Below are 27,581 nucleotides of genomic sequence, written 5' to 3'. Positions count from 1 at the left end.
TCGTCATATTTAGTCTATTATCTGGCTTTAGGCTGTCTCAGTCTCAGGCCTCACAGCAGGAAAGAAAACTTCTGTTATAGTCTGCTGAGACTCAGGTAGGACCTTTAGAGACAAATTTACAGATCTGACGCTATGGTTTCTATTAAAGAAGTTAGGTGTCAGATTGCGACGTTGTGCAAAATGCAAAATGATTCCCACACATTCGATTTTCCAGATAAAAAAATAAATTCAATTCAGAAGTCTTCATCTAATGCATAGTAAAAGAGGTGATGGATGGGTGCTTTAGATTCTGACTTCATGACTTCAAGAATGTAATTGTATTTACAGCATTTATATCTATGAATGTAAGAATCAGATTTCTGGATCTGTTCTCAAACACTAAAAAATGGATCCATTGTGTTTACTGTTCATGTTTTAACCACATAATAGAGCTGTGCGAGTATTAATATGCTATACTAAATGACATCATACACATAAAAACACCACACATATTCATATGTACAAGCCATGTTTTCCAAGGGTTTTCACTAAATAAACACAATAAGGACCAAAAATGATATAATTCACATACACATATATTAAAAAACATATAATAAAATATTAATCTGAGGCCAAATAAAAAGTGCATTAAATAAATAAATGCAATATTTGTGATTAATTTTATATTCTCAAAAAAAAGTGGTTATTTAGTGAAGGCTTCTGTGTATCAAATCAATAGCTTGTACTTCTTAGAATAATGTGATGTATCTACTGCTCAAACATTCTGATTACAAAGTGACTTTCTAAAGAGAATGACAGCATTGAGCACATCTAACCACTTGTTTACCAGTAGATGACTTAATGGCTTATTGTAGAACCATGAAACTTCAATTACAGTTGGGCACTTTGGCTTGAAACCTAGAGAAGCCTTGTGAAGTCGTAAGGACCTCTGTGAGATTCTGAGAGACAGATTTTCCAATTTTATGTTAGGGGAATAAGAGGTGTTACACTTTGGGATGTACATCACTGTCATTGAGAATGTGACCCACAACAAAATTGCTATTGATCTGGTGCTGCATTCATGTTAACAAGAGAACAGTCCTCGTAGGCCCACATGAAAGCAATCCAGGTGTATGTGTGCATGTTTGTGTCCATGAGGCCATCAGTCAACTTGTACTCGCTTGGCATTTACCATTAATGTCAAAATAACTGACTGAATTGTTTTGAAAATGAATAGGCACACTTTCAAGAGGAAGTTTTAAATGCACACTTTTTCCCTCTCTGGCCACCATCACTGTGCATTAGGCTGTCAAGAAACACTGGACTTTCTCCCATCTAAATAGTAATTACGTGCTCGCTCCCATCAACGCAGCCCATTCTGCAGCACTTTACTGAAATAATAATCGAGACGTGTTTTCAAAAAGCTGTGCGCTAAGTATGACACGGTAAGCAGGTGGGTCTCAGCTGCTCGCCATTCCTTGACCATTTTTTTCCTCACATGGCGATTTGTTCAATAAATTGCTGCTTCAAGCCATTTCACATTCTAACAATAGGGCAATTAGACATGTGTGCACGAAACCTTCAAGTCTCATTAACATTAGCTGAGAACTGTAAAATGGAGGCTAATGGGAGAGGAATGAGCTGGATTCATGAAACAGCTCTAGCGTTGGAAGACATTACGGGTTCAAGGATAGCCTTAGCATGGGAGGCGATCGATCGAGCGCTTGAGCTGAAGTGATGGTATTGCTTAGGCTGCACGTCTCTGGACTGGTCTGAAAATGATACATTTAAAGGCCTACTTGGCAGGGTAATTAAAACGTTTAGACTAAACTGAGCTGTTGTTTTTCCTGGTAACCGTTCGAGACAAAGTACCTCAGATAACCTTTGTTTTAAACACTTTGCTTGAGGGTTTGCTGGCAGTAAAAGAGAAGAGTCCTGTGAGCGTCTATCTTCAACAAAGTATCAGTGACAAGCTTCTGTAGGCTAATTATGTGAGGATGTAGATGATATGGTACCTATCCATCAATGTTGTTATTGTTAACTAAAATTACAACCTTTAAAAACTGTTTTTGTTAACTGCAATGAAGCTGAAATGAAATAAAACAAATATTCGATGATAAACTTAAAGAATGTAAATGAAAATGAGAAAACGTTGGTGTATGTGGATAAAAAGAGGAAACGTGTATGTTTTATAATCCTAAGAATTCACTTTTGTTTTGATTTTATTTCTTTTGATTTATATGTTTGATGTATTTCTTTTATATGATATGTATTTCTTTCATATGATATCCATAATCCATGCTTATTCATTTAGAAATATCTCTGTTTTACTTTATTCATACATTTGGTGATTTTATTATTCATCTGTGTCTGTGTATTTTCCCAAGAATGCTTGCTTAAGCTTACCTCATTTAACGTTTGAGTCTGAGGATCTTCTTTGTGTCAACAATTTTAGGGTTAGGCTGTCCTTCCATTGTTCTTGTCAGTTCAACGAATCTATAGTGTGTCTTATCTTTGGGTAAGATCATAGGAAATATGGGTGATGTTTTTCTCTGAAACCAATGTACAAGCTATTTTTGCAATGTGTCAAGAACATAGTGTGTCTAGCTCGTTTTAGAGGCCACAATATCCACAATTTCTGTTTAAGTTTGCAAGTGCAGAGACATAGGGGCTTAGCCTTTCCTTATCAGATCTAGCTCGGGTATGATAATGTGTTCGTGCCTTAGACACTTTTGCTTCCTCTTCTTCTTCTCCTTATGCTTCTGACCCTCTCTCCTTCTCCTTGCTCTAGCAGGTCTGTTTTGCGGTTTAGTTGATTTTTTATACTCAGAAATACTTATAAATATTGTAAGAGGATTTATTAATTTTGGATATTAAAATATATATTTTTTCAACTTCAGTAATGATTATTTATTATCATTTATCCTTCATTTGATTATTGGAAGAAATTATAAATACATTTTAATTCATCTGCATCGACTCGACTGACTGGATCTCCTTTTTGCATCATAAGTGATATAAAATAAGTTAAAGTATTAAAACTAATTAAAACTAACTAAACAAAAATATAAAAACACTAAAAAAAATGACAAAAGTATATACACTTACTAAAACTTCAACTAAAATGAAAACTAAAAATATAAAACAAAAGCAAAATATAATAAATATAATCAGAAAATTAGCTGCTTATGGAATCTAGGGATGCAGCGATTAACCGGTTTCCGTGCTTTAAATGCTTTAAAATGTCACGGTTAATTAATCGTAAAGGTTCCGCTAAACCGAGTGTTTCTGTTACACGGAACGGAACTGTTGCAGCTTGCGCAAAACGAAAACAAAGTTACACTAGCGGTGCACCAGCTTAAAATGACGTTCGCGATTAACCGCGCTTTAAAACGTCACGGTTAATTAATCGTAAAGGTTCCGCTAAACTGAGTGTTTCTGTTACACGGAACGGGACGGAACTGTTGCAGCTTGCGCAAAACGAAAACAAAGACTGCTGCTAAAGAGCGAATACATAAGGGATAATGCACGGCTAGCTGTACATTGAACGATTTTAATGCACGACGTAAAGGCAAGAACCACCTGACGCGAAACTACAGCTCGTTAGATCAGCATTCTGCCCGCTTCAGATCAGAAAGAGATGAAAAAATAGTGCGGTAAGATCACATTTATTTGAATTAATTATAAAATTTAGCTACTTGAATTAATTATTCGAGAGAGAGAGAGAGAGAGGTGACAGTTGCCTGTGTGAATTAGCATACCTGCGTCTGTGCGTCTCTCCAGTAGGCTATTTAATCTATTTTATTAATAAAAGTCACGGGGCAGCATTCTCAAGAAGTTTGTGTCCTCCTGAATGTTTGTATGTGTGCGCAGCGCGATCTCCGATCTCACAAACCAAAATAATAGACATGATTTTCTCAGGCCACATGTAAAATCATATGAAGGGAAATGAATAAATGCATAATAATCGTCATAATCGTAAAACCGTGATTATTCCTCAGACAATAATCGTACCAACAAAATCTATAATCGTTGCATCCCTAATCCCAATAGTTCATAATAGCCCAACATGGTCACAAAATTGTCTAACAAGAAAATATTTAAAAAGTATTTAATTCCTCACTTATTATGCAAACTCATGAGTAGGGTTGGGCATCGTTTGGGTTTTTATGATACCGGTGCCAAATCGAAACTTTTAAAACAGTACCGTGCCTAAACGGTGTCTGAACCGATACCTAAAAAAAAAATTACCCAAAATAGGATGGATTGGCCATTATTGAGTGCTATAAACACATTTAATGTCTGTTTCATTCATAATGGACGCCAGAGGGCGCCCTCGCGCAGAAACTATGTGAATACAAGGGAGGTTTAGCTTTAGGCATTTTAATTTAAGAATGTTTAGCTTAGCTAGCTAACGGTATCTACCTGCTGCCATCAGAGCAAGTGTAATTGCTTCATTCACACGCTCCTCGGATGCTCTCATTTCCCGAGTTGTACTTTTAAGTCGGAATGTGAAAACAACATGGACACTCGTGTTACTACAAAGATGTGTTGGATTTGTATTATTAGAGCTTTGCGACTTGCGTTCAGGAACTTTCTCAGTCGGGAAATAATTTTTCACGTGCGGTGCCGGTGATCCTTACCTCCGTTTCGGAGAACCAGAGAGCAAATATTTCAATCGATCGCTCAAGCATTTAAGTAGCACCGAAATCTGCGTTCTGATTTGGTTCTAGTACATACCGGTTACATATGTTTCGGTACCCAACCCTACTCATGAGGGAGAGTTCACGACATGAAAGACAAGTGACTGGCAGATTAACATGCTACTTAATTTCTCTCCCAATACGGTATGAAATTAAATGAAACAAAATGTGGATGAAATAAAATATTTTGAGCATAGTAAAGTAGGTGAATTGGGACGGCAATAGTTTGAGATATACCATGGTACTGAATAATTTACCAGACTTATACACAATGGTTTTTGCAATATCCGTGGTGCTTCGAAGAATGGTATTATCATAGTACATTAGGGATGCTCCGATCGATCGACCGGAAATCGGTATCGGCCGATAACCACATTTTATGACTCGATCGGTACTCACTACACTTGGCCGATCTCACAAACCGATCGCAATTTGATGACGTCAACACGTGACGACGTACATGATGCGTGGTGACGGATGAATAGATGGTTCATTTTTAACAGCAGATTCAGTGGCGTTAGAGCTGATCTGCGCCTCACTGCACACGTCGTCGCGGCTCCACGGCCACCGGAGCTGATCACGGCCGCGCTAATGCTTGTTTATAACGGCCAGCCGCGGCACGTTTCTGAAGCGACTCTCCGCGCTGCTTGGCTAAATATAGTCTTTTGTGAGTTGTCACAGCGTGGAGGACGGAACAAAACCTCGTTGGAGCCGTAAGGGATAATGGTAACATAACATGCTGATCGTGGGCTGCTTTTAAATGAACATTTATTTATAAAACAAAATATCTTCTTTGGCCATATTAGCCTACTCAGTAGCATTAACACAGGCTTTACTCCTTTCAAACTTTATCTGGAATGTCACCGTTTCTGTCACTAAAACTTCCCGATCAGGCAAACGAACACACACACACACACGAAATCGTCTGCCTCATGAAAAAAAAATTATATTTTTAAAAATGTAGTTAATATTTGCATCATTGATGATTTATTTTATCCACCCACGACCCACCCGCAAATAATCAGAATGCATTTTTTATTACCCGACCCGCGGATTATCCGCAGCGCCTGTGTATATATGAAAAACAAAATATGTTTGCTGCATAAATCAGACGGACTTACTGAAAATGCAAATTCATTCTCTGCCAGCAGGAGGTGTTTTAAAGCGGGAGAAACAGAGGTTTCCCCGGTAACGGCTGTACACAAAGCAGCGCTGAAGCTCACAAACGGTGCTTTATCAGGCATATTACATGCAAGATGAAATTAAAATGACATCGAAAATTTTCTAAAGATAGTCTTCTTCAGAAATACAGTGATCTAAAAACACCCGCGCCTCGTTTTGATTTTTAAATGTGCAGTACGTGCTCATGTTTATTCAACGAAGCCTTTTGGAAAATCGGTCAGCGGCGCCATAGCCAGACTGATAAACAAACACTGACCGGAAGTTAACTTTCGGGCCAGGCGCGTGCGCCCAATGAAACCGTCTATATAAAGCTTGAAGCATCAGAATCGGCATCGGTATCGGCCGATCACCATGACAAGAAATCAGTACTCCGTATCAGCTGCAAAAATCCTGATCGGAGCATCCCTATAGTACATCTTCAAAAACAATTGAAATGCCATGTTACTTTGTAATAAGAGATGACTTATCAATATTCCACTATCTTTATCATTAATAAAGATGACTCCTACTCTGACGTCCTTTTGAAAATACTTCCTTATGAAACATTAATATTTAACAACTTCTTGTACACGCCATAATTTCCCATCACGCTGGCAGAACCCAGCCAAATGAAGGTCACACTCTTGTCTCTTCCTCTAGAAAGTTCAGTGCAGTTCTCTTTTGTTTGTGGTTAATGTGTAGCTGTATCGTGTTGAACTCTGATACACCTCCAGGGCAGCCTTGGCATCGGGACTTGAATCTCTTGAGTTTGGCTGGGAACGGCTTGGCTACTGACCAACTAGCTCAGGCATGATAAATCCAGCTCAATGGACTCTCCCAGTCTTTGTCTTTGATTCTCCGGCTGAACTGGGGTTTGTTTAAGTGTGCAGTGTGGCAGAAGTGAGCTGCGTCACTGCAGGCTGGTGTATGTGAACTGGAGGCAGTAGAGTCACATGGTTTCTCCTCTCCAGTCAGACATCTGTGTTTGAGCGGGCGTAGGTGGCCCTGTTCTCAAACGGGCTGCTGGCAGATGGCGTTTTGTTGAAGCACTGAGGACTCCAAAGTGGGACTGACTGGGAGAACTACACTGCACCTGGTTTAATCAGACCTAGGCCTCCATGGTAACCTTTTTGTTTTTCTGCAATGACTGCAGTACACCATTCCATTAAAATACATGGTTTATGGTGTTTTGGACTGATACCAAGCCCTGAAACCTTGGCGTTAATTCTAAATTGCCACAAAAACTTCATTTTGCTTTAAAATTATAATTCCAAAATCTGAATTTATCATATTTTTGTCTATTTATCCATTTATTTATTTACATTTAGATTGTGAAATCTCCCTGTTTTGGGTATTTTTTTTTTCAAGTTTTTTTTTTATATTAGAAAAAAAAAAATCTTTACATATGGGTAAAAACGTTTTCAACTCTAGATGAGTTATTTCTTTTGAGCAACAGCACAATGTTGCCAAATTTGCACAGTGCTGGTGCCATAGCCTTTTTAAAATTGAAATCCTGTTTTTTTTTTTTTTTTTTTTTTTCTGTATATATTGTATATTGCACATCTCTTAGTATAAAGTATAGAATCAGCCTTAAAATCACTGTTATTGGTTGCTGAAAGCATTATTAAATTAGCCATAATATATAATAAACGGGCAAGGGAAATAAGCTTATGTGAATGACAGCTGTTGAAATTCTGTCGACATCTGTGGACTTGGATTCAATGCAGCTTTAGTCATGATGAACTTTTCTCAAATCGCTTTTTATGACTGGTGACCTGAAGCTCACAGTTTTTCATATAATATGCCACTTTTTGAGCCGATTACATGTCTATATGTATTACTATATGAATTTCCTCCAAATACACAAAATAATGTTATTTTTAGCAGCATCATATGACCCCTTTAAATTCCCACTCACATGTTCCAGCAGCATCTAGCAGTGGAGTGCCGATAGAAAGCTTGTGAAAGTGTTAATCAGCAGAGATAGATAGAAACCAACAACTGAATATGTGTTATGTGCAGTCTGAACACAAGATGAGTCATCGGCAGGCCAACAGTGCGCTCTATTCTCAGGGGTGTTACACCACCACCACACAATGAGCAGTGTAGGCTTTGCCTAAAACTACCCACATCACCCTTAGAAGATGCATACAGTTTAGAGGCACATGTATATGCTTTAGCTATTAAATAAAGAGTCTGCAGATGTTTTTTTTTTTTTTCCGTTTGTAGGCCAAACCACAAGTTAGTATTACTCTGGTTCAGTCAACAAAAACGTAATAGGATTTTTCCATTAGCTTTTGGATCACTGCAAAAAATAAGGTCTGTGACTAGCAAAATATTGATTGATCAAGTTTTGTTCACGATAATCTTCACTAACTAATCCAACTTATGAATTCTGAAGCCTAAATACAGTAGGCAGAAGTAAAAAGCTAAACGTAGGCGATATGGTCACATGACAATGAGTCTTTATTTAAATAACATTTTCCCTGAAAATTTTAGTTAGAATAGTTTGCAAGAGCATGATTTATATAAGCACAATGGGGCTGTGAAAGCGGACTAGTGAGTAGATGAGTTTTCCTGTTTATGTGACGATGCTTAGTCAGGTTAGACGCCATATTGACTTTTAACAGGGATAAAAATTAGGCTTTGAGGGATAGACTTGCAGTCTTTACAATGGCACACACTGTATAAAGGTCCTAGATCACATAATTTTTGACAACTCACAAATTAATTTAAAAACTCTTATGGAGCTTTTGTCTACTGAAGTTTTCTTTTTTTTTTCTCCCCAGAAAGCTGTTTGGTCAGCTGGATAGTCAGTAGTAGTACTACTAGTAGTAGTAGTAGTACTTTTAGACAGCAGTACCATCCACTGAACGCACTGTATTTCAGTCCCTCACAGCCACATTTCATTCCTGTCGAAAATTAAATATGCCGCTACCCTGACTAAGGTCTGTGTCCCCAGCAAACACTGCAGTCCCATTTAGCCACTTGTTAGCAACCGCCTTTTTGAGAGTAAAAAAAATATTTTTTTTATGTTGTAGAATAAAACATGAAAATCTTGAGCTTGTGTGAACCACAGACTGTATTTCAGGCATTTAACCAAAAACCCATGAAAAATATATATTAATTTTGGGATGATGGAACTGAAAGTGCTAAAATGCTAACTTTTTCGGGTTTTGGCCTACAAAAATACATCATCCCTGCAGCACTCTTATCGGCTTACATGGCAAACTTGGGAATCAGCCACCTTATTCTGGTTTCTTGGCATAATTCATGTGTGATTGCAAGCATTCAAAATTACTTGCAGCAAATCCAACTTCATTTACATATTCTGCCATTTGCATAGTTCTCACAGTGCTGCCATCTAGTGGTTGGAGGAATAAGTTGCTTTAATCCATAATCAGCTGGGGCCAGCTTTTTACAATCATAATTTCATTAAAAATACACACTTAACCATTAAAGAGAGAATGTTATGACAAGTGTAGTTAATGTTTCTGTAATTTTCTTGTATTTTTCTTTCAAAGTAGAGGGTCTGCCTCAGGTCTTCTATTTTGGGCCCTGTGGGAAATACAATGCCATGGTTCTGGAGCTGCTCGGCCCCAGTCTTGAGGATCTCTTTGACCTGTGTGACCGAACATTCTCCCTCAAGACCGTCCTGATGATCGCCATTCAGTTGGTGAGTGCACAGGCCTGCTGTAGTTTAAGAGCAGTGTGGCACCTGGGTGAGAAGTGCTTGCATATCGTTGGACTGATGCTTTGCAATCTAAGTGTGTAATGTGAGTCTTGTGTTCAATTTCCCTAGATTTCCCGTATGGAGTATGTGCATTCTAAAAACCTCATCTATAGAGACGTGAAGCCAGAGAACTTCCTCATCGGTCGACAAGGAAACAAGAAGGAGCACATCATTCACATCATAGACTTTGGCCTTGCGAAAGAATACATTGACCCAGAAACCAAAAAACACATTCCTTACCGGGAGCACAAGAGCCTTACCGGCACAGCTCGATACATGTCTATTAATACACACTTAGGGAAAGGTAAGTGTTAGATACCTCCCTAGTCTGATCCTAAAATGGACTTAACATTAAATTTAGCATGTCACTATCCTCACGCTTTATGTGGCTTCTTGATTGGCTGTTTAATAGGGTTGGGAATCATGAACCAGTTCTTTTAAAGAACATGATATTCATGTTTGGTTCCTTTAATGTTGCATTGACTCTATAGCACCTCAGTTGTGAGCATGTCGTCTAAACTGAATGTGATATGAGAGGGAAAATGGGCTGCACAAGATGATACAGTGAAAAGAAATAAACAGACAACCTGGACAGTGCTGTCCTTTTTAAGGACTAACTTTTTAAGATTAGTCTAAGCAGTTTATGCAACCCGCCCCAGGACGTCACTCCAAACTGGATGAAAACTGGACTGGATGAACAAAAATGGTTCTGTAGATGAATGGACGTCTTCTGGGTTTGAAAGGAGATATGGATATTTATTGTTTTGGTCAATTATTTCGTATGTATTAATATTATCAATGATCAATATATTAATAGTTAAGAGTTAAGTAAATCAAATCTGAACCAGATTTGTTATTATGTACATGATGTTACTATTTTATTTACTACTTTTTTTTTTTTTTTGCAGAGCAAAGTCGGAGGGATGACCTTGAAGCCTTGGGTCACATGTTCATGTATTTCCTCCGGGGTAGTCTCCCTTGGCAGGGACTAAAAGTATGTTGAACTAGCATGTTCAAGCCATTAAAACTGTTACCAATTTAGTTCTTGAAAATTAGATGTTGTTTTGTGCTTTGCAGGCTGACACGCTGAAAGAACGTTACCAGAAGATTGGGGACACAAAGCGTAACACTCCCATTGAGGTTCTCTGTGAGAACTTTCCTGGTGAGACCCCCATCATGTGCTTCACTTGTAATCAGCTAATCGTAAAGTCAACATAAAATCAGAATTGACCCCATTTACACTTTTCATACACATTCCTGGTCTTATGCGCGATTCAGAAGTGCACAGTAATACCAAAGGAAATATCATGTTTCTTTATAATAGGGATGTGCAAGACTAGTAGTCTAAACGATACGGCTGCTGCTTCAAATTACTGTCATGTTAATGATACTTTTTAAAAATAATATATTGTTTATATATATATCTGGAGTGCAAAAAAAAACAAAAAACATTTTATATTGCCTTAGAGCTTGAATGCAATCGTTTTCTCAGTGTAACTCACGGCAGGTTCAGAGAAACGTCCACTTGGAAGATGAGCAAGTTCAAGTAGTATTTTTACTTAAAAGAGAATGGAAAGGTTTGGGTTGGACTGTGTGAAACTGGCATGGAATTATTAAGCTTGCTTATGTGCTTGTAATGAGGGACAATACAGGTATGACATTTTATCCTGGTTTAAAAGGGAAAAATTATGAATGCTTACTTGACAACAACAGATCCTATACTTAACACTACACTTAAACATGGTACATGCCATGCTTTTCTTGTAATTTTGCTGCTGTCATGTGTTTACTTTATAATAGGCTTATATGTTTGTACTTATTGGTCACTGTCTATTAAATCAGTTGAATTTAATAAATAGACTCACCCACTGGCCACTCTTTTAGGTATAGCTGTTCAACTTCTGTCACTTCTTTCAGCTAAGAACAGAAACTGAGGCTACAATTTGCATGGCCTCACCAAAATTGGACAATAGAAGATTGAAAAAAGGTTGTCTGGTCTGATAAGTCTCGATTTCTGCTGCGACATTCAGATGGTAGGGTCAGAATTTGTCAGAGACAACATGAAAGCATGCATCCATCCGGCCTTGTATCAACGGTTCAGGATGCTGCTGGTTGTGTAATGGTGTGGGGGATATTTTCTTGGCACACTTTGAGCCCCTTAGTACCAATTGACCATCCATTTAAATTCCACAGTCTGCCTGAGTATTGTTGCTGACCATGTCCATCCCTTTATGACCACAGTGTACCCATTTTGTGATTACTACGTCCAGCAGGATAATGCGCCATGTCACAAAGCTTAAATCATCTCAAACTGGATTCTTGCACATGACCGTGAGTTGACTATACTCAAATGGCCTCCACAGTCACCAGATCTCCATCCAGTAGAGCACCTTTGGGATGTGGTGGAACGGGAGGCATATTTTTCAGCGGCATTCAGTATAGGATTTGACTATTTGATAGATATCTATTATAGATAGATTGCATATACAGACTGTTTTTTGACTGTCTTCTGGGAGTTTGTTAGACTAGTCCACTAGCACAAGAATTGACATGATAATAATAGCTGTCTGACTTTTACATTTGTTGACATGGGTAGATTTAGATTATATTTTTTTAAATTAACATTTTAATGACATTTTTATTTATTGAACAAACATATTTTATCAAAATAACAGACTTTGCTGTAGTGATTTTGAACAAGCATTAACTTTAATATTATATGAAACAGATTAAATACTTTAGATAAAGTATTTGTGTCAATACTGAGTGCCTTTTGCCCCATGCTAAAGAACCTTTTACTCCAAGTGTGGCCATCTATTAAATGTGCAAGATATTTAAACAACAAAAACGACTTTGATTTGTTTTCCCACAAAATGTGGTGCTTCATTAATGTTCAATAAAAAAAAATACAGTGGACAAACGTAATGGGACACGCCTCTTAATTATTGAATTCAGATATATGAAATCAAACCTAGCTATGCAGTCAGCATTTACAAACATTTGTGAGGGGAAAAAAGGGTCATCTTCCCATCACCAAGTACAATGTCAAGTGTCAGATGGAGTTGTGTAAAGCATGGCGCCACTGGACTCTGGAGCAGTGAAAACATGTTCTGTGGAGTTGACTGTTGACTGTCTTCTGGGGGTTTGTTAGACTAGTCGACTAGTTGGTTACAAAATTTCAGTCATTGCACACAGCCCTATTTTGTAATCCTTTATCCAAATGCAGTAACTTTTTCAGCTACCATGTGGACAACAGCACATCACATTGCAGAAGAAAAATGGATTGTTGAAGCCTGTCATATGTTGACTTTATGACCAGAGTTCCCTTTGCTCTTATTTATTGATTAATGTCATTTTAACCTTTTCCTCATTTGTGTTTTCAGAGGAGATGGCCACCTATCTACGCTATGTCCGGCGGTTGGATTTCTTTGAGAAGCCAGATTACGAATACTTGCGGACCTTGTTTACGGAGTTGTTTGAACGAAAAGGATATACCTTTGATTACTCTTATGACTGGGTTGGCAGACAGATTGTGAGTCAACGTCATCTTCATCTTCATAAAGAATTTCTGCATTCCACTCACGTTAGCTCTCTTCTAGCACCTCACTACATAGGTCATAACCATAATTTAACCTGCCTTGAAACGGTTTTCATGGGTAGCAACTCTGCGTACAACATAAATCGTACCCTCAGTTGACTCCAATAAAGTGTGATGTTAGCATGTTGCTAAGCTAATAATGCAATTCTGTTAGCATAAAAATACATTACCATTTTAATCAATATTTTTCAGTATTGAATGTACAGTGTAATGTACATTTTAATGCCTAGAGCAGTGTTTCCCAACCGGGGTGCCGTCTGTCGAGAGCAGGGGTGCCGTGTAAAAAATCCTTTTTTAATATTTTTGAATTGCTAAAATGTTAAAAAAAGCATCTATTATATAATATCCATTTCTGATGTCGCCAATAATTAGAGATGCACCGAAATTTTGGCTGCCGAAAATTAGTTCACCGCTCAGGTTTCACTTTCACGTGGTGTGACGCTCTGCGTATTATCCCGCTCTATGCGTGTGCGCTCCGCTCAGTCGCTCCACTCATATACCGCCTGTTGTACCGAATATCTATACTTTTCAAATTATCATATCGATGTTAGAAATTCAAATATTGTGACAAAATTAATTTTGTAGGGTGCCACAAGTTTGTTAAAATTTCCAAAGGGTGCCGCAACTAAAAAAAGGTTGGGAAACACTGGCCTAGAGAATAGGAGTGGGAATCACAGGGTACCTCACGATACTGTATGATACACGATACATGGCTCACGATACAGATAATATCACAATACAGCAATTCTGCGATAATCGATATATTGTTAGACAATCCTATAATGATACATCATGATATCTGTCTACCTATGAAAACAAAATGCCTGTAAAAAAAAGTTAAGTGCAGGTTCTCTCTCTTCATTCAAGTCCAAACTGTTGAAAATTCTGCAAAATATCAGCAAAAATGAAAATTCTGTCATCATTTACTCACTCTCAAGTTGTTTTAAACCTGAATGAGTTTCTTTCTTCTGTTGAATGTAAAAGTTATTTTGAAGAATGTGGGTAACCAGACAGTTGCTGGTCCCCAGTGACTTCCATAGTATTTTTTTTCCCCTTCTGTCAAAGTTAATGGGGACCATCAATTGTTTGGTTACTCAAAATATCATTCAGCATTCAGCACAAGAAAGAAATTAATACAGGCACGCATCCCTCAGGCACTCGACTGTTTACTTTCGCTTTAGACATAACCAACTGTGTTTATATGTAAACCTTGTTTTTTTGACAGTATTAGCGCAATCAGACGCGCTAATAATGAAATTCATATTTCCCTCATTCATGTGTTGAGCGCCACCTCGAGGAGCCATGAAGTAGCGACGCTGGTAGCATGGAAATCTATTTAGTGCGCCTGATTTTATTAATTAAAATATCGATATGTGGCGCTAGCATATCAATTCTCGTATTGCACAGAGAAGGACGATATATTGCCATAACGATATTTCGTCCCACCCCTATTAGAGAATAAGTCAAAAGTGACCCAAATTACCCATCTCTGCAAGACAGTGTAATGTTGCTGCCTATATTTGCTTAGACACAGAGCTAGCTCACCTTACACTGATGTTCTCTGTGTTTTGGTGTGTCTTTGTCAGCCCACACCGGTGGGGTCGGTCCACGTGGACTCAGGGGCATCTGCCATCACGCGTGAGAGCCATGCACACAGAGACAGACCCTCCCAGCACCAGCCCTTAAGGAATCAGGTAATCTTCTGCTGCTCATTAAGGAAGCTTAAGATTGATGACCCTTGTCTTTATTACAAGAACAGAAAGAGAAAATGCCCTATGTTCACGTTTCAGTCCACACACCCATTTATTAAAGGTAAATAATATTTACCCTAAACCAAATGGGTGAATCTTACAAAAGAAGTCTGGGTCATTTTTCACCTCGGGGTCACCACATGCATAAATTGCATACATTTTAATGAGTTTTGATTTAATTTTAGAGTGAAATAATGGCCTAGACATGTTTTCATGACATTTGCTCAAGAATTCTGAACAGAGCTGATGGAGGTGGAGTTGATTTTAGAGGGTTTCTGCAGCACTACATGTAGCTTTAAACAAAATCATTAGACTCACCCGCTCAGCAGCTGGCTGCTACAGCATGCACTGCTTTAGCATATCATGGCTCAGAGTGCATGCTGGGACTAGAATTTCATAAAACTATATATTTCTACGTGTATATATGTCTGGAGACTATTTTTATATTGATTCATTTGCCAGTTTCTGTAAAGTGCTTTTTCTGCCTCTCTCTTACGTTTGCAAGAGCAAATCCGCTTTGCACATTTCACAAACTTGCCCTGTTTCTAACTCATCTGCTAAAGCAAAAGTTTAATTTTGGCTCAGAAAAGATTTTCGCAGAAGTTTTTGAATTTGGAATGCACTCAAATTAGTGCTTGCAGTTCAAGGATTTAAGTCAACCAAAAATCATATTTTTCCTTTTTGTTGGTTTTGCAAAGACAGGGTGAGGGTGAGATAATGAAGTGATGACTGCTTTCATTTTTGGCTAAATTGTTCTTTTAAGACGTCTTGACATCATATATTTATGATCTTTCCAGTGATTTGAATTCAGTGTAAATCTGTATTATTATGATTCTTGTGAGGGAAGAGGAGTGCAGATATATTTAGAAATTCTTGGCTGAAAGACACAAGGGTCCTGTAAACAGTTTGGTGGAGGTTCTGGTGTTTATTGAGTCTGTTTAGAGGGCACCGCAACACTAATTGGGGCACATCTTAAATTAAACCAATGCATTTCTATAGACTTGCCTATAAGTTATGGGGTTCAACAGGTCTTAAGGTGCACCTGGTTAAAAGGAGTTTAATGCAGAAATTTGGCTGATCATTGACAGCAGCGCAAAGTTGGTTGTGCTAATTTGATCTAAGTTTTAATGTGTTTTAAAATGTTATATGTTTGTTGCAAAGGAGAATAAATAAAATTATGAAATATATTTTGAAACAAAGTTGAAACTTGTTAATGATCTTCAGTTTTGTTCAAGGCACGCTAGTTCAGCGGCCTCGTTTCACTTCGACGGCTTTCAGCCTCACCCTGCTTCTTACTACGACATTAATAAATCATTAGCTCATCCATGAACATGATTTATGCCCATCGGATTACATTGGCTGTGGGGATGAAGACGACAACTCCCATGATTCCACACTCAGTCACGGCGTCATCAAACTACGCCTTTGTTCCTTTGTTTGTTTTGAATACGCGCCTTCTAGCGGCGAAAACGTACATATTGTGCCTTTAAATCGGTATGGTATTTAAAGGGATAGTTCACCTAAAAATTTAAATTTTGTCATTTACTCAGACTCATGTTGTTCCAAAACTGTATGAATTTCTTTCATCTGTTGAACACAAAATATATTTTGAAGAATGTGGGTTTCCAAATAGTTGTTGGTAGCCATTGACTTCCATAGTGTCGTCGTTGGAATTTTTGGGTGAACTATCCATTTAAGGTAAAACTGCTCCTGTTGTTAGAAGCTTTTCCATTTGTTGACATGAATTGGGTAGATTTAGGTGTTTTTTTTTTTTAATTAACATGTTTTAATGATATTTTTATTTATTGAACAAAAATTTATTTTATCAAAATAACAGACTTTGCTGTAGTGATTTTGAACAATCAGTTTTCTAAAGTGTTTTTGAAAAATTACATACCCTGCCTTTAACTTTAATATTATATAAAACATTACTTTAGATAAAGTATTTGTATCAATACTGAGTGCCTTTGCCCCATGCTAAAGAACCTTTTATTCCAAGTGTGGCCATCCATTAAATGTGTACGATATTTAAACAACAAAAAACATTTTATGATTTGTTTTCCCATAAAATGTGGTGCTTCATTAATGTTCAATAAAAACATACAGTGGACAAAAGTAAAGGGACACACCTCTTAATTATTGAATTCAGATATATGAAATTAAAACCTAGCCATGCAGTCAGCATTTACAAACATTTGTGGGGGGAAAAAAAGGGTCATCTTCACATCACAAAGTACAATGCCAAGTGTCAGATGGAGTTGTGTAAAGAACGCCACCACTGGACTCTGGAGCAGTGAAAACATGTTCTGTGGAGTGACGAATCACGGTATGCGGCTAATTTTCAGGGGTTGGACTGGGACGCTTACTTTTAGTGAAGGGAAATCTTAACTCTTCTGCATACCAAAACATTTTGGACAATGCTTTTCTATTTTAACATGACTGTTCCCCAGTGCACTACGCAAAGTCCATAAATACATGAGTTTAGTGTGAAAGAACCTGACTGGCCCACACAGAGCCTGGACCTTGACCCCATCGAACATGTTTGGGATGAACTGGAACAGAGATTGCAAGCCAGGCCTTCTTGTACAACATCAGTGACTGACCTCACAAATGCTCTACTGGATGAATGGGCAAAATGTCCCTCAAAAATACTTCATAATCTTGTGGAAAGCCTTCCTAGAAGAGTGGAAGCTGTTATAGCAAAGGGGACCCAACTCGTTAGTGATGTCTATGTATTTAGAATTCTAAGTCATTAAAGTTTTTTTCTGCACTCATACACTGCGAGTAGTGTGCCTTCAACCCCGTTGTACCCTGTGTTTTTTGTCGTGTGTTTAGAACTAGTGTTCCAGATGTACATAGAACTGTCCACAATATATATTTTTTATTTAAATATTCAATTATTTATGTCCATCATCCAGAACACATTAAATTAGGACTCTAAAAAATGTCTGCTTAAACTGAATGGATGAATAAACATAAGTTATTAATTTCAATCCTACCACTAAATGCAAAAGCAATTAAGTGAATTTAGATTTTCCACTATATTTTTCACAATACCCCACTATCGTGTCCACCACAAAACACTTTCACATTTCACACTAGTGATGCACCAGGGGGGTTGTACTAAAGCTGTAATACTGCACATTGCCATTTCATAAATTGAATTTGGATTTGTATGTTTCTCGTGTTTCCTGTCTGACTCAGAATGTGTTGAGCTCTCTGTTAATGGCGTCTTGTCCACTTAAATGGCAGAATATGACCCATCAGGTTGAATTGTATGCAATGCGTAGCTGTGGAATTCTTTAGTTCTCTTAATTATTGAAATTATGCTGTCAGATATTCCAATTCGATCTCAGTGTTGGATGCCTGATTTGCTGCATGTAGTGTCCACTTGGCATTCAGCAGCTTTCAGAAAGTGTTCTCTTTAGTTTCCTTTGTTTTAATGTCTCTGTGTTTATTTTGTGGTGTTTGCTTCTTGGTTTGATTGGACGACTGGTCCACAGTCACTAATTCCTGGCTTTGACTGGCTCTTTTTGTTTCTTGTTGATTTCCATTCCTGCATTGTGCTGCATGCCACCTGGCCTCACTCCGCCCGCTCTCGCTCACTCACCACACCTCCCCCCTCCTGCGCCTCCTCCTGCACCTCCTCCATCCACGCAGACGGCCATCTCCGACCGCAGAGGAGCTTGGGAGGTACAGCCCAACCGTCAGACAAACTCCTCCTACCTGACCTCGCACCTGGCAGCGGACAGGCACGGAGGCTCAGTGCAGGTACTGCTTCACCCCTCGCTCGACTCCTCCTCCTGTGTGTGCTCATGTGTACGGCCATCTGCAGCAGCAGACCCCACCTGCTCTCAGACTTGACTAGAACACTTCCTCTATGGGTTCCCCTTTTCTGCAATTATTCTTCTTATTAAAAAAAAGTAGTAATGCTGCGCTTCATTCAAAGTTGAATGTTGGATAATCCAACTTAATATTTCTGAATTCCAACCGTATAGCATTCCATTGTTTAAGTTGGAAGAGCGTTGTCAAGTGGCATTCTATTGGGATTTTCCAAGTAGGAGGTTGGAAATGTGACATTTTCATATTCTTTTCCAAGTATGAGGGTGTAAATTCCAACTTTCTGAATTGAATGAAACACCGCATAAGATGTCACACAGACACTGAGATTATCAGGAAAATATGATGTAACACCTGTTGTGTTCATTTGGTCCAGCTGACATTAGGACCTAGTATCGCCAACTCTCTCACTATACGGTACACCAAGCACAATGCAGTACATTGTGATGCATGTATTTGATTGAAACGGTGACAAACCTGCAGATTCACCACCTTGCGCTGCTTGCTTCACTTTTATCCAGTAGGTGCCTCAGAAGCAACTCAGAAATGCCGCTGACAGCTTAGAGCGTAATTAAAAATGGCTTCTTTATTCATTAAACTGTGAAAAATTATATAATATGTAAAGATATATTAGATGACAAAATAATAAACCAAATGTTATTACATTAAGTGTGACTTAAGTGTACAAATACTTTGGGGCCACTGTACACCAGTGTTAGTTTAGTATCATAAATAATCTTTTTTTTTGTTTTGTTAATTTTTAATTAGGTTTTATTTTTATATTTTTCTGTTTTCACTTTAATTGTAATAATTACTTTTAATAATTTTGTATTTTTGTAATTTGTATTCGTTTTTTATATGTCTATTTTTTTTTATTTATATTTAATTTCGTGTGTTTTTTTCAAGTAAAAAAAAGTTAAACAAAAATGAGAAATGTTGCCTTAGCAGGTAGCTGAAATAAAATAACTTAGTTAATTTTAGTGTTTTATTTCATTTAAATGTTTATCAGTGTCTTTCAAGTAACAATTTTTTTTTTATGGTTTTAGTTTTAGTTAATGATTATAACCCTGATGTAGACTAAAAGTGAACATTATGGTTAATGATAAGATAAGATATGGTGTAGATGGGCAGTATGAGTAGAGCTTTTATCCTTTCTGTACATTAGTGGATCTGGTGAGACTCAACTCCAATAATAGATCATTAGCTTTTATATGATTGCATGGATATCATAATCTGGCTATATTGGTTAATGTTGAAGTCATTCAAAGCATGAGGTTTTTTTTTGTTTTTTTTTGGATTATTGATTGCAAAGTAATTTTTAATGAAGCATTTAAATATTCTAGGTTAAACAAAATTTGAATAATTTACATACAATGAGAAAACACAGCAATACAATACATGGCCCTATAGATTTCCAATGTAAGTGTATTACTGTGAAAATCATTTATCTTTTTATAAATTTGAAAAGTGAAATTATTTTCAGTGGGAATAAAGTTCAAGTTGTATTTAACCAGGAATTTTTGACCAGCCACTAAATCCTCTTTCAGAAGCAAGTATGGTAGTAAATGATACTCCTCAATTACTGCCTTCCAGTAGTTACTTGCACAGATACACGTATTAAAGTTCTGTAAGGAATTTCTGTAGAGGAAATGACTGAACTATCTAATTAAAATAGCGTTGTTACACTGAGGCTACCCAATAATTTTATTTAATTTTAAATCTTTTTTTTTTTGTTTTGTTTTTTTTGCCACAGGTGGTGAGCTCAACTAATGGTGAACTGAATGCAGACGACCCTCTGGCGGCCCACTCAAACGCACCAATCACAGCGCAGGCAGAGGTGGAGGTGGTGGATGAGGCCAAGTATGTGCACATGGCTTCTCACAGGTTTCTGTTGCCTTTGCCTTGTATCTTATGTGGTATCGGTGCATCCCTAAATATAATCAAATAATGCTATAAAATCTATTATTGTTATTTTAGTGTGGATGCACATATAGCGATAGCAAGTTTCTTAATATTTAAGAAACAATTGAATTGCTAAGACACTACACGCACTTAGCATGAGTAGTTTTTGATTTAAATTAGATTTGTATAATTTAATAATAACCCCAATTGAAACAAAACAGAATGTTCTGACTAGCTTTTTGTGTACTACATAAAAACATGCCTGCACGAAACAAAAACAGCAGACGGGCTGAATAAGATGCAGATTCACACTCTGACAGCAGGTGGCGCTTATGGAACAGCAGCGATACAGTGTTTCCTTGGTTACCGCTGTAAACAAAGCAGCACTGCGCTTAAACTCTGCTTTAATATGTATTATACAGAGACGAGATGAAAAGAAAATACTATTTAAACTTTTCTGAAGACAGTTCCCCTCAGTGATACATTTATATAATCCCCCAATTCAATATTTAGGATTTTCTGACAATATTTAGCGCATCTTAAACAGTGAGCTTGCTCTGCCTGCTACAGTATTTTCTCCTCTTTGCATCCGTCTTCAGCGTCTCTGGCCTCGTTAACGGCTGTTTACAGACTTTGTAATATTTCCACACAAATGACGTTTTGAAACCGTGAAATTTTCAAATCACGGTATACAGATGCATCTCAATAAATTAGAATGTCGTGGAAAATTTCACTTTTTTTCAGTAATTCAACTCAAATTGTGAAACTCGTGTATTAAATAAATTCAATGCACACAGACTGAAGTAGTTTAAGTCTTTGGTTCTTTCATCAGTCTGTGTACATTGAATTTATTTAATACACAAGTTTCACAATTTGAGTTGAATTACTGAAATAAATGAACTTTTCCACGACATTCTAATTTATTGAGATGCACCTGTACCTTAAAAAAAACGGTAATCCATGCCTACAACCTATACAATGAACTATATATAAGCCACTCAAGGCTGTGCCTACAGTGACATATATATTTTTTTTAAGGCCATGGTTGGAGTTTTAGCTGCTTGGCTTAATTTTTACGAAATAGTCATAACAAATTTTTCATAGTGGTAGAGACCCAGTGATCAAACTGGAGCATATGTATGTTGTGCCATATTTACTAATAGAGCGGTGGGCTGGTGAGCTGAGGACGACACTACACTTCTCCAAACCCTTTCTGTTCCTTTTCTTCTCTACCCCTTTTTTCTCCCATTCTTTTTTTTTTTTTTTTTTTCTGTTGGCCATCTGTTTTAGAATTTTACAAAGAGGGATACAGAAAATGCCTATTATGATATTACTTAATAAAAGGCGACCATGAATTGAGCAGATGTTTTAGATCTACACTGTCCCCTGAGTCTGTCTCTCTCTCTTTCTTTCTGTTTGTGTCTTCATGTTGGTTTTTGTCGCCGACATTAGGTTTGTCTCATCGTCTCACCTCTGTGTAATAATCTCTGTCTTTTCTCTTTTCACACTCTTCTGTAGCTGCGTGAAAATGCTCAACCTGTGGTGAGTCCCTCTCTCCAGTCCACATCAAACCCAAGGGGAGTGGACCAGCCTAGACTGTGGCCATATAGATGGCGCCTACACCAAGATCTACTAACATAGATGTAGGCTAATGTAGCTGTTCATGGTCTGTGAGTTTGAAACAGAAAGAGGGAGGTCTGTTTGCTCAAAATGTCTGATTTGAGGGGCTGAAATACCCTAAAGTTGATTGGAGGTACACTGAGAAGTCTTAAATAGCCCAACTTTAGCTTATTTACAGAAACCAAATGATAGAACGAGGATGTGGAGGTTAAACGAACATACGCAGTTCCTTACAGAAGTATGCAGACTCTTAACTACAGTGGGTACGGAAAGTATTCAGACCCCCTTAAATTTTTCACTCTTTGTTATATTGCAGCCATTTGCTAAAATCATTTAAGTTAATTTTTTTTCCTCATCAACAATTCTGTGTTTTTCTGTCAATATGGGGTGCTGTGTGTACATTAATGAGGAAAAAAAATTAACTTAAATGATTTTAGCAAATGGCTGCAATATAACAAAGAGTGAAAAATTTAAGGGGGTCTGAATACTTTCCGTACCCACTGTAAATCTCAGATTTTATACCACAATATTGTTACATTTATTTGATATGATTGGTTGACACATTCAGAATCAATTCTGATTCAGTTTTTTGCAGTTGCACAGCCATGAAGTTGTTCCAGGTTTATTGACAGCATGTTGGCCCCCCCCCCCCAAAATTATTACATATTAATTTCATATTAATAGAAGTTCTAACAGAATACCTTGGCAGATTATTTATTTATTTAATATGGTAATAAATCCCTAAATCTCTAATTTTACTGAATTACCAATCCTACAATGGCATATTTAATATTATAAGGATATTTTACAGCATTAAACAGTGTCTCATTTTATACCATAGTATTATTATATTTATTTGATGTGATTGGTAGACACAATCAGAATTGATTCTGGTTTAATTCTTAATTCTGATTCACTTTCTGCAATTGTACAGCCATAAAGTAGTTTCACGGTTATTGACAGAATATTGCTTCACATTCATTTATTTATGTATTTATTTATTTATTTTCAAAATTGCAATTTTTTTTGACATACTGAAATTATCTGAACAGTGTTTCAGAGTATGTAATTATTTATTTATTAAATTTAATTAATTTAATTTTTTATAGTTTTTTTTTTCCAATATATAGTTTTTATATATATATATATAAATTATTTTTTTCTTTAAGTGTTTATAACTAAAAATAGTACCGATAATATAATTTCAATGTAGAATTCAAACCAGACTTGGTTAAGGATCTGCATGTTTTTGCCGGACACTGTATATTCATTATGACTTGTCATTTAACAACCGCAGTGAACCCAACCGATACAACCAGAGACCGCCAGTGACTGACCGCCAGATTTACTGGCTGTTTAACAGCAGCACCTTTTAGAAACATGTTTAGTGAAGTCTATCACTTTTCAATGTGTCAGTCTGTAGCTGTTCTCTTCCACTGCATGTGCCTTGTTTTTCCTGACCCATTCTGTCGTGTTGTTGCTGTTTAACATTCTGTTGTTGATGCTTTTAATGAAACCTAAATGTCTTTAAGTTTCCTTTTCATTCACTTTGACCAGTTGTTGTCCATTTATATGTTGCATTTAGGTTGGTACGAATATACTAATTCATTATTGACAGCGCTGACAATATGTACATTTCTGCTTTAAGATTTACAAAGGCAGCTACATAGTGACGGCGCATGTGTAACTAAAGGGTATATGCTTCATTATTAGGTTGGAAGAATCAGCTAATCGGCTGCTTTCATTAACATCACTTAAGGTTAACCTGTGTGTTCGTCCTCAGGTGCTGCTGTTTCTTCAAGAGGAAGAGGAAGAAGAACACTCAGCGACACAAATGAAACGCCGGCCTCACCGCGCAGTCCGTTCCTTTGATTGTTTTTAGAGCATTCAAATAAAGAAATTTTACTAGATGACAACAGCAAGCCCTCCAAACGAGTAGGGGGCCGATGTATGAAAACGAAGAGGCATGCACACGTTGTCTCTGTGGGGATTGTCATTGTTTTGTTTAGTTTTTTTCTTCCACATCTTAATTTAAGCAGCGAAGGGCGTCATCCTCGGACTGTCTCTAGGATCTTCACGCAAACCTAAGGATCTCAAAGCACTGGAACAGCACTGCACTTCATTTGCTGTTTTGCTTCTTTTTCGTTCTCCTCGTCCTCGGCGGTGGACGTGCCGGGGAGGAAGTCTCTGAATGTGCCCTCTCGTCCTCTTCCTCCACGATAGGCACAGTTCTAGCCCTTTGTGTGAAATAGAGGGAGGGAGTGAGACAAAGTCCCCCATGCTGGAGCTCGAACCGCAGACCTTTTCCTCCCCCGAGCACCTCCTGGCCCACTTCCACTCCACACGAGACGGTGGCTTTTTGATTTCACTTAACCCTTTTGACATGTCTGTGTATTTGTTGGCTGATTGTTGGTTCTCATGCTGCCAGGAAGTGGTCGAAGCCTTAGAATATGACTTGCAGATTTCTTCCTCGTATCTATCGGAGTGATTTAATGTACATGGGCAAAGCGCAAAACAAATAACTGTCGTAATGATGCTAGCTGGCCTTTACACGTGAACTTTGTGAAAGTGTGACTTAAGCAGCTGTTTCCAGTGGTAACGATGAGCGGCACTCGTCATGCGCGCCTCCGTTCCACTGACTAGTATTTAAGCTGCTTGTTCTAAAGCCCCCCTCCCACTTCACCCCACCAGCCAGTCATGCTGCTTTCTCCTCTTACGATATCGTACCGCTTTGACGTACAGCTGGCTGCTTTTCTATTGGCTGAGGTGGCCAGTAAGACTTTCCTTCTACGCTTTTGTATCTTTCTGTCCGTATAGTCACTTATTATTCCCACAACCAGTTCCTAATAGATGTTTTTTATGCCTGAAAACTGCTAATTGTTCAGGATGAGAATAACTGTTTCATGTGCCAGAGTGGCTTGGAAAACACCTCAATGTGTTCATATTAAGCGAAATATGCCACAAATAATGTAATAATGGCCATTCAGCAGGCAATTCCTTGTTTTAGTAGTTGTCATAAGGTGGAACCTGGGAGGACGCAGACTTACGGTAGTAACTGCCACTGCGGAACATCTCGATTTAATGCCTTAACATTACTCAGCAGATACCACCCTTCTGCACTAGGACATTATGAAATTCCTCCCATGCCTTCATACTGACCTGATACATGTCTCATTCCCTTTAGGAACTTTGCTTGAGAGGGTCTGGATCAACAAAATCTAAGACAAATTGGTTTATGTGGCAGAAAGCACTGGAATAGACCCGTTGAAATGGCCTGTTAGTAAACGCTCTCGGGGTTGTTATAGTGACCATACGCATATTCTGAGATGGGGCAGCCCTTGACCTCTTGCATGGATGAGGCGGTCCTTTCCTGAGCGCAATCCTTAAGGCAGGAATTACGTAAAATGGGGTTAAATGCGAAACGATTTCTGTAGTTCTGTCGTCGTCGTTTTTTTTTTTTTTGGTTCGGTTTTTTTTTTCACTTCAGAAAATTGCTAATCTCAGTTGTGATGTTGCCTTGCTCATGTTTTGGTTTCACCGTTCACCTGTTCACAGCATTAAATCCATGTTTTTATTTTGGGATCTTTCTAATGTATAGTAAATGTGAATTAATGTAAGATAAATTCTATAACTATTATTTTATTTTGATCACCGTACAAAAGTTGAGCGAGAAGCCATAGTAGTGTGTGACTGCACTGAAGTTTTCTTAGGCCCTTGTTTACGTCAGCCTGTGCGTTGCTGTATTCTACTGACCTCTGAACTCACCTTTCATAAGTAACGGAGGTAAACGAGGCTTTTTGAAGAATCTACCATGCCCATTATGTTTTTTGGAAATCCTTCTTGAGGGCCTACAGATGGCGTGCTTTGAATGTTCTTACAAAAGCAGTAGATACGTGAGCGTGCTGGACCAAATAGATATCGCAAATGGGCACAGATTCTTTATTAGCATTAACTCATCCAGCCATCCGTTTCCACTCGTTTATATATGTAAATAGTAACTCGGTGAGCTCTCACGGACCCATTCCTTTTTGGATTCACCTTGAGGAACGAGATCTAAGAACGGGAGTTGCGTTCAAATGCGACATCTCAGGTTGGCGGTTATAGAGGAGTCAACCAACCGTTTTCACAAACGTGTATAAAACTTTCCATGTGACGGTTATTTAATAGATATTCCTTATGCTTGTCCACTGTGATGCAAGTCACTTTGGGTCTAAATTATTCTGTGAAAAGTACTTGAATAATACTCTGTCTCGCACAAGCGTCGAGGCTGCATTTTATTTAACGTTCTAATCTTAACGACATGTATTACGTGCCTCGCTAGAGTTGGAAGACAATTTAGTATTTCTGGATGTGCACTGCTTGCAATCGCCAGGTGCGTCTGGCTCGAAGAAGAATGATTTTGCAGGATTTAACCCCTTAATTCTTGTCAACTCTTCCAAAGTCAAAGTGGGAGGCCTTGGCTTGTTACGAAGCCATTTGGAATTGTTTTTCGATATAAGCAGAATGTGAAATTGTTTAGCTTTGGATTAATCGATGAGGAAGCTAGTCCTACACACTAAGGACTGTGCTGATGTACTTTGGGAATTTGAGCAGATGGTGATTAAGGCGCTATCTGCTGGATAAAAATGACTCGTCCATATTAAACACTACACTGAAATCACACTCTTAATATGCTATTTGAAGTAGTTTGATGAGGGGTGGCTAGAACAGATGTTATTCCTTATTACTGGAATTTTGGTTAATGCGATCATAATGACTGCTGGCTCTCTTGTCAACTGCAAGGTGATGACTATTTCAAACCATCTTTAATCTTTAATTTTTCCCTTTGTTTTAAGATTGTACCATATGTTTTTGTACCTTTTTTGTAGATTTTGTTTTAATAAAGATGGTGTTCTGGCCTTCTAAGTCCATTTGAGGTTTAAATACACAATTATTCCATGAAAGCGATTGATTCCCCAAAAGTCAAGTCATTCAGGAAGCATTCAGGATGCTTTTGGAGAGGTTTTTGTGTACCATTCCATTTCCTTTGAATTGCCTTTGCTTTTGTATCACGGTTCGGGTCACTTTAATGTGCTGCAGATTTACATACAGAGAGGTGAATAGAGTTATTCTCCTAAAGTTGAAGTTAGTGACATTAATGCAGATTTTATGTGCATGGCTTTTGGTTCCCCGAAAGCAATGGAAACTACTTGTTAATGGGGCACTGAAGAACATTGTGGGCATGAAGTTGATACACTGTTATTCTGTGGCTGCATAATGCCTTAAACATGCTACTGCAAGTCTGACGCCTCTGT

At 37.9% G+C, this 27,581-nt stretch overlaps 1 protein-coding gene across 7 annotated transcripts in view; it reads left to right on the top strand.

Annotated features, from left to right (window-relative positions):
- csnk1g1 (casein kinase 1, gamma 1) overlaps window positions 1-27,575 on the top strand; it is a 71,462-nt gene extending 43,887 nt beyond the window's left edge. For 2 of the 7 annotated variants that reach the window (XM_016550821.1, XM_016550822.1), the window contains exons 5-14: window positions 9,368-9,519; window positions 9,646-9,880; window positions 10,485-10,570; window positions 10,654-10,738; window positions 12,960-13,108; window positions 14,761-14,868; window positions 18,586-18,696; window positions 20,519-20,625; window positions 22,186-22,209; window positions 24,071-27,575. In XM_016550821.1, coding sequence (XP_016406307.1) covers window positions 9,368-9,519; window positions 9,646-9,880; window positions 10,485-10,570; window positions 10,654-10,738; window positions 12,960-13,108; window positions 14,761-14,868; window positions 18,586-18,696; window positions 20,519-20,625; window positions 22,186-22,209; window positions 24,071-24,125 — 1,112 coding nt within the window. In that variant the 3' untranslated portion in view covers window positions 24,126-27,575. The remainder of the gene's footprint in view (window positions 1-9,367; window positions 9,520-9,645; window positions 9,881-10,484; window positions 10,571-10,653; window positions 10,739-12,959; window positions 13,109-14,760; window positions 14,869-18,585; window positions 18,697-20,518; window positions 20,626-22,185; window positions 22,210-24,070) is intronic. The other 5 variants (XM_016550823.1, XM_016550827.1, XM_016550825.1 and 2 more) reach the window with 5 other exon arrangements.
- The last annotated feature ends 6 nt before the right edge of the window (window positions 27,576-27,581 follow it).

Source organism: Sinocyclocheilus rhinocerous, unplaced genomic scaffold (assembly GCF_001515625.1).
Source record: "Sinocyclocheilus rhinocerous isolate Xijiao unplaced genomic scaffold, SAMN03320098_v1.1 scaffold1396, whole genome shotgun sequence".
Taxonomy (NCBI): domain Eukaryota; kingdom Metazoa; phylum Chordata; class Actinopteri; order Cypriniformes; family Cyprinidae; genus Sinocyclocheilus; species Sinocyclocheilus rhinocerous.
This window is presented reverse-complemented; position numbering and strand designations above follow the sequence as displayed.